Source organism: Tiliqua scincoides, chromosome 6, assembly GCF_035046505.1.
Source record: "Tiliqua scincoides isolate rTilSci1 chromosome 6, rTilSci1.hap2, whole genome shotgun sequence".
NCBI classification, from domain to species: Eukaryota; Metazoa; Chordata; class Lepidosauria; order Squamata; family Scincidae; genus Tiliqua; species Tiliqua scincoides.
Window position 1 is genome coordinate 63,546,152 of NC_089826.1, and position 14,769 is coordinate 63,560,920.

The 14,769-nt window shown below is 44.2% G+C and overlaps 1 protein-coding gene across 1 annotated transcript in view; it reads left to right on the forward strand.

Moving 5' to 3' along the window:
- Positions 1-5,817: 5,817 nt before the first annotated feature.
- The window catches only part of MTMR7 (myotubularin related protein 7), a 51,564-nt gene continuing 42,612 nt past the window's right edge, over positions 5,818-14,769 (forward strand). Inside the window, exon 1 of the mRNA XM_066632818.1 lies at positions 5,818-5,867. Within this exon, the coding sequence (XP_066488915.1) occupies positions 5,844-5,867 (24 nt within the window). The 5' untranslated portion in view covers positions 5,818-5,843. The remainder of the gene's footprint in view (positions 5,868-14,769) is intronic.

Below are 14,769 nucleotides of genomic sequence, written 5' to 3' on the forward strand. Positions count from 1 at the left end.
GTATTCCAAAACACGGAAAAATCTGATATCCAAAATACTTCTGGTCCCAAGCACTTCAGATAAGGGATGCCTAACCTGTAGATTATTTTAATGCTGAGCAAATAATTCTTATCATTGTCACTCACACTGCCCGTTCAGTCTGGAGGGCCCGTTTTATTGAGAACTACCATACAATTTCCACTGAATTTATCAATATTGTTCAGAAACAACATTATGACATTATTGAAATGTTCATTTTTCCATTTCCGTGACAAATTCATTTCACATCTTCTTTCTTTGATTCATGGTGAAAACATCAATGAATAATTTTTAAAATCCATGTTAAAAGTTAAGCTAAATAACATTGAGCAGAGTTAAACGTTAAGTTAAAACTAGGCCATGTGAAAAGACTCACCTCGGGATCAGCGTCTCACGTGCCATCAGACAGATCCAGCTAGTGGAAAAGTTTCCGTGCTCAACGGTGCAAGCCTAGACATGTCTACTCAGAAGTAAGCCCCACTGCATGTGTAGGATTGCAGCCCAAGTGTTCTACGAGCTGACATGGAAACTTGATCTACAAAGCTTCCTGGAAGGACAAATACTGTAGAAAATGTAATCTTGCAGTATTGGTAGATCTTATTCTCCTTAAATCATCAGTCACTTTTTTCCTTTGGAATCACAACTGTCACATGCATTCTCTGGATTCACAGGTATGTACTGTTGGACCAGTGGCAATACTGGAGCCACTTTCACATCATGAGATAGGGAGCTCCACAGACTGGGTGAGAAGACCCAGTGCATTTGGTGCATTTGGTAGTGTATATGGTAGTGACTTACATGTTACCACCAAATGCACCTCAAATGCAGGACATGCAAGAAAACCTTCTCAACTGACCTCAGAGACTGCCATTTCAGACAGAGGATGGTCCTTCAGGTACTTTGGTTGTAAGCTGTTTCAGGTCAAAAGCAGCACCTTGATTACACTCAGAAACAGGCCAGCAGCCAATGCAGCTGAAAAAGCGGAAGCATGCTCACTACACCAGACAACAGTTGTGCAGCAACATTCTGCCCTAGCTGAAGTTTCTGAATGATCTTCAGGGACAGCCCCATGTAAAGCATGCTACAGTAATGCAAATGTGTGGTTACCAATGTATGGACAACCATAGCCTGGTTTTACTGGGCGGAACCAGAACCAGAACCAATACCAGAACCAGGGGACATCCACTAAAATTGAGTGTTGGGCGGGTTAGGACAGACAAAAGAAAATATTTCTTTACTCAGCGCGTGGTCAGTCTGTGGAACTCCTTGCCACAGGATGTGGTGCTGGCGTCTAGCCTAGATGCCTTTAAAAGGGGATTGGACGAGTTTCTGGAGGAAAAATCCATTATGGGGTACAAGCCATGATGTGTATGCGCAACCTCCTGATTTTAGGAATGGGTTAAGTCAGAATGCCAGATGTAGGGGAGAGCACCAGGACGAGGTCTCTTGTTATCTGGTGTGCTCCCTGGGGCATTTGGTGGGCCGCTGTGAGATACAGGAAGCTGGACTAGATGGGCCTATGGCCTGCTCCAGTGGGGCTGTTCTTATGTTCTTATGTTCTTATGTACTGACCCAAGAAAGGGCAAAGCTGGTGAACAAGTATGAATTATGCAAAGGAACTCTACATCATAATAGTCACCTGAACATATGGGTAATAGGGCCCAGAATCACCCCCAAACTGTGAACTGTGAATAAGAGTGCAACCTTTCTCAGTTCAGGCTGACACTCCATGGCCAGGATCATAGGTCTCCTTACCAAAAGTACTATTGTCTCATTTAGATTCAATTTTAATTTGTTTGCTCTCATCAAGTCCATCACTGACTGCGGTTCAAGACCTCTGCAGCCTCCCCAGTTCTAGATGGAATGGAGAATTAGACCTGAACATCATCAATTCTTTTTCAAGTACCGCTAAAGGTCCTGGCAAATATCCCTGGGGGTACACGGACCCCAGGTTGGGAACCACTGTACTAGAGTAGTAATGAGTGGAAGGAAAAGAAAACATTCTAATGATATGCGAAAGGAAAAAAAAAGGAATTATGAAATGAATACTGTACATCTGTTTTTTAAAATGGTTAAGATCCAGATACATTGTTGGCAACCTTCAGTCTCGAAAGACTATGGTATCAAGCTCTGAATGGTGGTTCTGGAACAGCGTCTAGTGTGGCTGAAAAGGCCGATTCAGGAGTGACAATCCCTTCCACACCGGGAGCAAGTGCAATCTGTCCCTGGTCTGTCTCCCTGGCTATGGGCCTTCCTTCTTTGCCTCTTAGCCTCAGACTGTTGGCCAAGTGTCTCATCAAACTGGGAAAGGCCATGCTGCACAGCCTGCCTCCAAACGGGCCGCTCAGAGGCCAGGGTTTCCCACCTGTTGAGGTCCTAAGGCCTTCAGATCCCTCTTGCAGATGTCCTTGTATCACAGCTGTGGTCTACCTGTAGGGCGCTTTCCTTGCACGAGTTCTCCATAGAGGAGATCCTTTGGGATCTGGCCATCATCCATTCTCACAACATGACCGAGCCAATGCAGGCGTCCAGATAAGATAACTCTAATTCAGATGCATCGTCATTAAGACTCCATTCCTTAGAAGTTGGAGAACTTGGGCCAGAAGCAGATCCAACAGGTTTAACCGCATGGTTAAATCCGTAGTTAAATCTGTCACGTTAAATTCACCTCATGGCCATCACCAAAACAAATGAACAATCTGGGCATAACTTCACTACAAACTTACATGAATTTTAGCTGACTTTAAATGGTCATGGCTCAAGAACATTGAGAATTCTATTAGAAATCATGTGTACATCATTTCATACAGTTATTACACTTTTCTTGTGTGAAAACCCACACAGAATCCTTCCTGAGTGGTCTCCTCAGGTCTGACCCAACCATGGTGGTCATCCCAGGCAGCAGATTGGTGTGCCCATCTCTGTCAGCCTACTTGCACCCACTTCTCTTTGCAGTCCCTGGATTAGAAAAAGAAGAGGAGTGCAGAGAGGAAAAGGAAACAAGTAGGAGAGCAGAGTGCTGATTTAGAACGTTGGGGAGTGGGAGAAGCAGAGACCGGCATTTCATGGGGCAATTTGGCATGCCACCTCAGGCATCAGGAGGTCATTCACACATTGACAAGACCCTGGTCACTGTATCATGCGCTTTCAAACCAGTCCTTAGCACGTGAGACACAAGCTCAGTCATTCATTCCTGCCAAAGTTTTAGTAATGATCACAAGAACCAGTAAACAATCACAGATGGCATGCGTAGAACATGACCAATAAAAACTTACTGTCTTCATAGAACAGACCTCTAGCACAGTGTCACAGCGGTCAAGGTGGATATACGGTCAATGGTAAGAAGATTGTATCATGCTTTTGTCCTCTGGCACACTCTCCTTGTAGCCCCGTTGGCATGTTGCCTTACAGTCCTCTGGCACACTTGGCAGCTTTGGGGGAAACTGCAGAATTCAGCCAGGTCAGTCCTCATGCTGACCTAACAGCTAATTAATCCCTTTTACCTCTGCAAAAGCTTCTAGGGTTCAACATTGTGATCAGATCGCCAAGTGCAATTTTTTTTGTAACAGTTCAGCAGTTTAAAAGGTTTGTAACCCTCCAAGACTGCAACTTGGTAGTTATAATTAACAACTTGATTTAAGAATTGCTTAAAAATCAAAGCAATACCTACTGTACTTTCTAGTAGAATTACAGTGCATGCCTATGTTTGTCTATTCAGAAGTAAGTCAATTGTGTTCAATGGGGCTTACTTCCAGGAAAGTGTGCATAGGATTGCAGCATTACAGCCCAATCCTATGCTGCCTTGGTGCTGGTGCTGTGGCCCCAGCACTGGCACTGGGTGTTGCAAACGTGCCTTAAGGCCAGGGTGAGGGGGCCTGTGCCACCCTGTCAACACTGCAGTTGGAGCCCTGGCTGCTGGCAGAGGCAAGATAAGCACCGAGCTGTGTGTGGGCATGGGAAGAGTGACAGAATATGGTGTTTCTGGGGGAGGGCAGAATGGGAGGTGGGACCTGCCAAATTCTATCCCCTCTCCTGGGCTCAAAAGCCTGACATGGGGCTTTATAAGTCAGTACTGGCTAAATAGCTGGCACAGCTTCAAGAAGCCCCATTTTGCAGGCTGGGGCTTTTCTCGGGGTAAGGGAACAAATGTCAATTACATGAACCTAAAGCTTGGTCACATTTGGGAATGAGGATTAGGGGGGCAAACTATAGGCCATGTGGAATAGGTGAGGTTTGAGGTGGCATCGAACTTAGTAGGATTTGCTTCAAAGAAAACACATATTCTGTTACTGTTTTGCAGTCATACCAAAATATTCATTATAATATTGGAATGTTTATTTTATATGGTTGTAGAAAATCCTTGCATCTTATCCAAAAATTATAAACAATCCAATGTGTATTAGGTCTTGAATTTAGCATGACTGTTATATGATTGTTATATGACCCCCAAGCTGGTAATTTGCTTTAACTGTGCTTCCACTTAAATCAGTTGTTTCTGCTAAAAGTTTTAATTTAATTGATTATAAAGTATGACAAAAAATGTTGGATAGTATTATTGGGGAAATTGAAAGTATCTTTCTAACTGTCAATTGGATATATTTTTGTTCACATTCACAGTGGTTTATACAAGTTATAATGTAAACAATGAAGATTACACAGTGACACAGGGAATATTTTATGCATCAGTGATAATAGGTTTAAACAAAAAGCGTGAGCCATATTTTTGAAAAATATGAGCTAACTGGAACAGGTTTGAACTGCTATGTAGTGAATTTGGGGTCATCCCTCCACATTTTGTCCTCCTCTTGACATCGTGAACATCTTGAACATTTGCAAATATTGAAATTATACCTGTAATTTTCATTCCAGCCACTTCAAGCTTGGGAACTTAATGCATGAAGTAGTGTGATCAGATGAAGAGACACTGCCTGGTCCAAGAACACCTACTGAGTTTGATATCTGAATGGAGATTTGAACCCACTGTCTGACATGCTAACCACCCCACCCCATACATTGTGGGCTACAAAGAATAGAAGTCTTGGCCTCCTTTGTATCTGGTAACCTTAGAATTGGTCAGGTTCTTTTGCTCTGGCTGGGCTTTTGTGCCTCCGTTTTGCACCCACTGCTTGCAATGGCTCCAAAGGGGAGGGGGTGGCTTGCTGCCTGAAAAATGTAGTGCTTTGCACCCCCTCTAGCTACGCCACTGGCATCACCTCCTTGGAGGCACCTCTTTGCTCTCTTCCCCCTAGAGCAGCCATTTTCAACCATTGTGCCATGGCACATTGGTGTGCCGCGCATGGTTCCTGGGTGTGCCATGGGAATTTGGGAGAAGGTCATTTATTAGTAGGGCCATTGGGGGATGTGAGCCCCCCACCAGCAGCACAGTGTGCTTTGTCACTTGTCCAAAAACAGATGGGGATGCCTTGACCATTTTAGTGCCTTGCCGGTGTGCTGTAAGATGGAAAAGGATGAAGATCACTGCCTTGGAGCCCAGGGCAAACCTAAACTCGTCAGTCTTTAGGGCCTCGCTGTTGATGAAGCCGGGCACCCTCGGGCTCTGCCTGCCTGCATCCGAAGCTAGAAGGAGAAGCATGGCAGCCGCTACAGGAGGCGGAGCCAGTCCCTGACCTGAGAGCATCCCAGCAGAGGCGCAGCATCCCCAGCCCTTGCTGAGCCTTCCCATTTGCCTCCCTCCTTCTGCGCATTTCCCCCGCGTGCGTTCTGCTTATGATCTGACAACACCCCTTCTTGTAGCTCTCTGTGTGCATCCATCTCTGTGGACAGTGCCAGGTGTATGAGATCACCCGCTGGGGAATCTGGTCGCCATGGAGTACATCAGGATGCCCAAGGTTAGTGCCCAGGAAACAGAGAGAGAAAGGGGGATGGAAGTTTGCAATGATGGGCAGCAGGCAGGAGAATGCTGTCTTTGGCATTTCTTTGCTGTGTTAATGAGGAGGTTTCAGGATTTTTGGGTGGGTGGGAACTGAAATTAATGCATTTTAAATTTGGATAAGGAAATGCTCATGAATCCATTTATTTCCCTTACTTTGATGCAACATGTTAAGGTATTTGCCTTAAACGGGGGCATTTTTCAGACTGTCAGAAATATAATTATGCTTACTCATCCATTACTGGTAATCGTGCAGCATCATCCATCCCTGACACCTGGAAGAAGGTGTTTCTCTTCACTTTTCATTCCACTGTGCTTTTTCACTGAGCTGAAATTCAGCCAGAAGGACACTCCCCCCCCCCCGTTTCAGTTTGGGGGGGGGGGAAATGTCATCATTATCTCTGACCAGCTGGAAAAAGGCATGCACCATCTCAAAATTCAGGAAATAGCATAATGAAATGTGAATAAAATCAAAATTTGAAAATCGGAAGGTGACAGTAAAATATGTGTGGGTGGCGATGATAATGCTTAAGTTCAGTTAGTTGTTTCTAGCTGAACAGTGTTACATATAAATGAAAGACAAAGTATGCGTTTGATAGAAAAAAATGGTTCTTTCCCCCTTTTTTGCAAATATGATGGTATATAATTAACCTTCAGGAGGACATGTGACTTGTTCTTTGGTCTTTCACTAGGCCTCTGGCTTCTGGCAAGGATATGATATGAGCATATTGTACAGTATAAGAAAACTATTCCAGTTTTAAAACCTTTTTACTTCATCATAATTTCTTAACCTTTTGTTGCAGATTAAGCAATGTTTGATTTTTTAAAAAGCTTATTCTAATTTTTCTGCATAAAACAGAATAAGAGTCATGTGCGTGCCTGTCCCCACCATAAGCAATCTAAAGAACACCAAGCATGTGGAGCAAGAAAACAAAATTGACATACACTATTCTTTTTAGGCAGGGCTGTGTGTGTTCTAGCACCTGCACTTTTATGGGACAAATGCATAAATCTACTACTTTGTGTTGATAGTAGTACTTTCATTTAACAGGACAATTTGCTAGCCTTCATGTTTGCTTACAAATGCTTAGAAAAATTTCCGTGGACTTCCTGTCTCTCATTAATTCCTTATTCTTGCTCAAAATTTCCAAGTTATGTGGCAAAGGGAACTGCACAGGCAAAATAAAAGTATAAGCATATTTGCTTTTCATTATTCTGGTTGCAGAAATTTGGTATCCTGTTTGGATTGCTTTTGATATACTACAAATCAATCAGTGACCCAATGTTCTGGAATTGTTGTAACATCTGTTTTTAAGGTTTATGTAGGCAAACTCAGGTTAAAGAGGCAGGGACAGTAGCATCTGTGCGCGGGGGGGGGGTGTGTGCATAAGGAATTTGAGCAGTAATGACAGGTTTGTGAGCTCAGCATTGAGTGCTTTGCTGATGTGTACCCTGAGTCAGGGCCAGGCTTACTGTTAAGACAACACTAACTGGCTACCTAAGACCACTCTTCTTAAAAGACAGCACTTCTGCTGTAGCAGCAGCAGGAGGAGGAGGCTTTTCATCACCACCATAATTCAAATGCCTCTTCTCATCAAGGGTACAAAGGGCCAAGCAACACAAAACCCCAGAAGCTGTAGAATGAACTGCATTAAGGAAACCAGGATCAAGATTTAAAGTATGGCTCTCTGCAGATGCTTGTTGGGACCAGGAGTCAGAATTCACCACGATGTGTGAAGGCAAGATGACAACCTAAGGATCCTAGAAAGGGGGGGGGGAGCTAGGAAAAGGCATTTATGGATGCTGAGAATACACGTGTGAGCTCATGGGGATGCAGCACAGTTACAATGGCTGTGGATCTGATCCAAAGAAGCTGTGGTTGCAGAACTAGGTGTGGAGCTATGTTTGCCATTTTTGCAAGTTTTCCACTGTCAAAGAGGCAAGCCACTTTTAAGAAGAAGAAGCTGTTGCAGCATTCAGGAGAGCAGTGGAGAAGGAAGCCAACATAAAACTGCAACATGAATTCAGTTTTAACCTCTCTCCCCACTGTGCTCTGGAGCTCTGAGTAGCAACAGAGGAGATGCTTCATGGACAATATGCAGTATTCTAGCAGAGTGAGGGACTGTTGGTCTAGATGTCCTGTTTCTTCTTCTCCTGCTTTTAGGCTCCTCTCACCTGCATTCCTTTCTAACTATAGTTTCTAACCTACCCTTTTTCTCTACTACCCACGAGCACACATGGAAATAGTTAGGAGTGGGTGTTGGGAAATGGGCCAGCCTGCTGGACCAGGGATGTTGATGACACACTATAGCAGGAGGAGGGATTCTGCACACTAAGTATATTTCATCCAGGTAATTGGTCCCTCTCCCTGCTTGGGTGGGTTTGCTTTGTTCATTTTCCTGACCACACTTGAACTGCTTTTTTGCTACTTCATAGTGCTTGGTTGGAGTGCTACCAAGCCCAACCTCAGGACTCTGAGCCATGATCTAGTAGTGGGCCTGTATTTAATGTTCTCTCTAGGGAAACATATAACTGCATAGTCATGTGTTATTTTATCCATGTGTCTGCCTGTTCACATTTAAAGTAGGGAGGAAGGTTGTTGAATTGAAGTGGATTTTCACTGATTATGTGAATCAGTGAAATGCAGCAAGGTATGTAGGTTGGGGAAATTACTTCACTCCCCATATTCTTTTTTTTCATGTAAGGAGTAGACACCCTCCTTAGTCCTGTTTCATATTATTTATATAGGGCCATAAATGTACATGGTGCTTTACAATAGAAGAAAAGAAAGGCCTCTGCCCTGAGGGGCTTACGGTTTAATAAACAAAGACACAAAGGATGCCTCAAAGGAAGTGATGGGGAGTAGTGCCAGGTTAAATGGTGAAGTATATTCAGTTGTTTCATTTATGTGTACTTAGGCTTGGGGCCCAATCCTTTGCATTCACCCCACCCCCACCCCACACATGCAGCAGTGCCCAAACGGCTCACATTGTATCCTGTGGAGGGGAACAGTCTCATCTAGGTAAGGGAACATTTTTACCTGACTTGAGGGTAAGCCTCTGTGGCATGGAGGGGTCTGTACTAGTGAAATAGCTGGTGCAGGTCTTTGTGAACCCAGGCCACGGGATCTGGTCTGGGTTGGGGTCTTGGATTCAGCGGCTGCTGCTGTTGAGCCCTCTCCCTTCCCAGAGTTGACGTGCCTTTTTCTGCCTCCATCGCTGACCTCCCCTCCCCTCATTGTTGCCTTGTTCCACCCCATCCATCCCAGCTCCCCTGCTAACTTACAGTTGTCAGTGGGTCCCAGCTGAGCCACTGTCACATGTATGTGGATGTGACCTTTCTGCTGGTGCTCCAACATACTGCCATAAGGCTGGTGGAACAACCATAGGATTGGTCTGTTAGTTGCAGTAGGGTAACAGGCCTAGGGGATAAAGGTGGAGTTTGAGGGGGAAACTGATGTAAGTTAAGAGAGGAGGTAACTGCAAGTGATCTAAGGCTCTGTTTCAAAACGTTTGTCTCCTGCTATACTACTTTGCATGGTCCACCTACTGGAAGTACCACCAGAACTTCCAAGCATCACCAGTTACTCCTGGATTGGGAGGCTAGGTGCAATGCAACAAACACTGGTAAGAGGCTCAGGGTGGATGAGAAGGCTTTTTTTTTTAGTGCACAAAAAGGTCACACTGGAGCCCACTGAGCCGGTGGAGCTCTGCCCATCCTACCACTGTTTGTTGCATTGCATTGATGGTCTCAGTGCCAGGTGGCAGGGTCTGGGGGTCCCACAAGTTCCACTAGACACCACCTCAAGTACCACTGGTTGAGAGATACTGATTTAAGGCATAAGAGGAAGCTACTGTCCCGTAACATCTGGTTTGGCCCTTAATTTGTGCATTAAGTCCTGAGAAACAAAATGTTTGTAAATGACTATGACTATGACTATGACTACATTGATTTGTGCATTAAGTCCTGAGAAACAAAATGTTTGTAAATGACTGTGATCCATTAATGTGGTATAGAGAGTAAAAGCTTTGGGGAACCTGCCAAAAACAAAACCATAGGCAGAGTCCAATAAATCAACCATTACAGGCTTCAAAATAAACAGCAAGGAGGGGGAGACACTAGGTCAGCCATTTTCAACCACTGTGCCGTGGCACACTGGTGTGCCGCGAGTGGTCCAGAGGTGTACCACTGGAATTTGGGGGAAGGTCATTTATTAGTAAGGCCAATGGGGATGTAAGCCCCCCACTGGCAGCATGGTGTGCTTTGTCAATTGCAAAAAACCTGATGGTGTGCCTTGACAATTTTAGTGCCTTGTCAGTGTGCCGTGAGATGAAAAAGGTTGAAAATCACTGCACTAGATCCCTGTCTGTCTTGAAAATGCATCATGTTAATTTCAAGGACAGGGAACAATTGGGGGTCAAAAGCAGAATAATACCAAAGATGTGAATGGGACATTTCATGGATTACAGTGTGTTAAGCTAAGTGATGTGTGGTTTATCTGCCACTTTTATCAGCATAGCTATCACCCAAGGGCCATGACTCACTCATGCAGAACAGTATAGGCTACACAGTATAAGTTCATAGTTTACAAATGTGGCAGGTTCAAATTAAAGAAACTCAGAAATTAATGACTGGAAAAGGCCACTGCTTAAGAACCTTCTGTCAAAAGAGACAAACCTGTTGCCTGAGAGATGCTGAATCAGCTCCATATCTTCCCATTATAATCCCTTGACCTCCTCCATTTGCATGGTATCTACCTGTTATCTCAGGAATGGAATTCCATGACACAGAAATGCCATGCTGCGTTCAAACTCAAACCCTCAAAATAGAAACCCACTAAGTTAGTAAGTGGAAGGTTTTTGCTAATGCAAGCGTAACGGGATGAGCTGACATCCGTGTGCCACTTGAAATGTTGCTCATGCAACATTTTAAATGTGGGCTTCTCTACAGATTTTGTGTGATATTGGTCCATTTTCATGTTAGTGCAATTTTATTTGATGCTGTGTTTCTTAGGACACAGGTGTATTGGTGCACTTGTGGCTGTTGTCAATGTGTTTGTATTATTTCCTGAGTTTATAAAATGATCCTTCTTTGATTAGTAGCTTTATTGTGGTTCTGCATTAATTTTCAAAGTTGCTTTTTTGGGACTGAGGAATGCTGCCCCTGTATTTTTCGGTCCTTCATTCTGGAGCCAATAGACAATTTTGATCAGCTTCTGAACAACTGCTTTTGCTCTGTAGATGGTTGTGCATTCTCACTGGCTCCTGTAGTTTCAGCCTGTGTTCCACAGACCCACAAGATCAGCTCCACCTGCTGGAATGTTATATTTACACGTTACTGCATAGGGAATTGGTTCCCATTAAACTCTGTGTGTGCATGAGAAAAGAAGGCCTGAAATCAGGGTGTGTATATTTGATTCCACACCATTTCTCTCAGAATCGAATCAGTATAGTAACATCTGCAGCAGTGATACAACTGGCTTTTCAATATGGATATGAGGAGAAAAGTGCTTTCCTCTTGAAGATGACTCATTGTGCGCTTCTTCTTTAGCGCTAATAATATCCTTTTCATATCCCTGTGGATACATGAGCTTTAACATGCTTGGAACTGGAGTGAGCAAACATTAGTGTCTTTGAAACAGCAGTTATAAATCTAAGGTGACAACAAAATTATGAAGATTTTATACATCAAACTGCCCCACAATATTTGCTATAAGTTCTCCTATACTTTCTAGATTTTTATAATTGTAGGCTTTGAGTTACAGGATTTGTGTCCTTTCTGTCCCCATTCTGCCCTCCTTCCCTTCTCACCGATTTACCTGCTCCAGCGGGCAGTGGAAAAACAGATGACATGGAAGGAAGGCGCCAGATTCCCTGCTGTTATCTTGGTAGCATGCTGCCAGAAAGCGCTTTCTGGCACTTTTCAGCAGTGGACAGCAGTGGAATGCACATTCTGCTGCTGGCTGAAGCCCATAGTATTGGGATGTAATAACCTAGGTTTAATTAGTCATGATGGGCAAACCCCATCCTATCCTCCCCAGCAGCACTGGACACAGCAGAACCAAAATGCTACCACTATATCCAGCAGGACCAGGGAGGCCACTGGAGGTCTCCTCAGGGAAAGGGAACTTTCATCCTGCACTGAGCAGGGGATTGGACTAGATAATTTCCAGTGTTCCTTCCAACTCTGACATTCTTTTTTCTTAAATTGGTACTAGAATGTGAAGCTACACAGGATTGTTAAATTTTCCTGGTTGTACTATGCATCATCGTGAGAGCCAAGGACACATTCTAGGATTCCTACTTTCCTTGTAAAGGAGGGAGGTTTTGGAAGAGGATCTAATCCCCTTGCCCAAGACTTGATCTTCTGCACACTATCCTTGCCCACGTCAGAACTAACTGTGTTATAGGCTATATACTATACCACAAGCCTACTGCAAGAGATTAGGAGTATACAAGAGTTTGTGCCTCCAAGTTCTTGTTGTGATTTGCCATGATGAAATCAGACTAGATATGGGTGTATGTATGTGTGTAGTTGTGTGTGCAAATGGCATAATTCCATACCTGCATGCATGCAGAAGGTACCAGGTTCAGATTTCTGTCTGAAACTCTGGAGAACCTGCTGCCAATCAATGTCAACGATACGAATCTAGATGAATTACCTATCTGACTTGGTATAAGGCAACTCCTATGTTCCTCATACTGCCAGTTATTTAACAGAAGTTTTCTATTGAGATGACACTGGAAACTGGAAAGTTAAAAGTTCACTGAAACCGTTTATCTGACAGTTTCAGATGTCTTGTATCAGCCCCAGAACTGTAGAGAAAGATGCCTTACACTTACAGTGCATTCTGATTGACACTGTTTTACAGAGCCCTCTTCGTCCTGTATAAGCAGTTTCAGCTAAAAGACTCTCATAATCTTTCCATTCCATTTCATAACTATTTGCTGTCCAGCAGATGAGTCTAACCATGTGAGTTTGAGGTCATTTGAGGAAAAAGATGGCAGGACTGGATTCCAGCTGCCTCCCAGCTGTGTTCTCATTTCTAATTTCTTGTCACACAGACTGTGTGCAATTACTTTTTTCTGCCTTTTAGAGTTGTAATCTTAACATTTAACAGGGGAATTTCTCCTGGTTTTGCTTGGAGAATATGTGAATTCAAGTAGCCAGTTCTATGCTTATTTTAATTCGGTGCATAAATCCTATTTACCAGATTATAATCTCATTTTCCAAAGTAGGAGGAGCAGCTGTAACTGATGTTGGCTACAAATACAACTAAGGGTGCAATCCTATCCCCTACTCAGGCCAATGCAAGTCCCTTGCACCAGCCCAGGAGTGTCGCAAAAGTGCCATAAAGCACTTTTGTGCCACTCTGAGGGGAGATAGACCAGCTCATGGATGTGCGCTGGCATCCCTGTGCCAACGCAGGCCCCAGAGAAAGGATGAGTCACGTCAGCTGAGTTTGGCTGATGCAGGGGTCTGGGGCTGTGTGGGAAGGGTGTGGAGGAGGCAGGAAGGAGACATTTCGGGGCGGGGGCAGACCGGGTGGGAGTGTGGGCAGGCGGGCGGGGGCAGGAGGCAGGGCCATGATCTGACAGTTATGCCAGTTATAATAATCTTAATGTTCACAATAGTCTAAATCAGGGGTGCCTAAACCCCGGCCCTTGGGGGCTCCCAATCCGGCCCTTGGGGAGCCTCCAGTCTCCTATGAGCCTCTGGCCCGCCGGAGTCTTGCTGGAGCCCATGCTGGCCCGACGCAACTGCTCAGCATGAGGACGACTGTTCTACCTCTACCTGTTCACATGAGATGTGGGACGAGGGCTCCCTCCACTTGCTGTTTCACGTCTGTAATGCAGCAGTGGCAGCGAAGGAAGGCTGGCCTTGCTATGTGCAAGGCCTTTTGTAGGCCTTGAGCTACTGCAAGACCTTCATTCATTCATATAAATTCATTTATGTAAATTTATTCAAATTTTAAATATAAATTAATTCTTTTTTCCCCAGCCCCCGACACAGTGTCAGAGAGATGATGTGGCCCTCCTGCCAAAGTGTTTGGACACCCCTGGTCTAAATCAGTGATTCTCACACATTTAGCACCGGGACCCACTTTTTAGAATGAGAATCTGTCAGGACCCACCAGAAGCGACATCATCAAGTAGGAAATTTTTTAACTATCCTAGGCTGCAATCCTATCCACGCTTACCCAGGAGTAAGTCCCATTTACTATCATTGTTAAAAGAATATACATACCAGCTTGTTAAAAGTACAGGTCTGTAACATTTCCCCAAATGCAGTCACATACCATGGTAGCATTAAGTCTAATATATTAAAAATAAAATATTGAAATGAATGGGGACACACCCGAAAGTGGCTCATGACCTGACCCACAGTTTGAGAAACACTGGCCTAAATAGTCATGAAAATAGTCTGGTTGTAGACCCTAGCAGTGAAATTTAGAACTATGTTGAATTTTTGCAAAGTTTTTTTTTTCTTTTGCCAAAAAGGTTGTATATCAAGAGCACATAAACTTAATCTAATTGAGTAGTCCTCCCCACCAGGGGTGAATGGTTTTTTTGCAGCAAAATAGCAATTGCTTACCCTCTTTCCTGGCAAAGCACTTGCTAAGAAAGGGAGATCAGCTACACTTAGTGCTTTGGATGGCCTGAACATATTTAGCCAGTTCACGCTTCTCCACTTCCCCTGAAAGATTGCCAAAATGGAGGCCCCAACAGTTCACTCAGGGCAAACTCCTTCATGGAAAGGGGGTGTGTATTTTGGCTCAGCCCTCATGTAATCATACAGACGACTAGTACTGAGATATGCTTAGTGGTAGAGCCCATGCTCTGCATGCAGAACATTCCAGA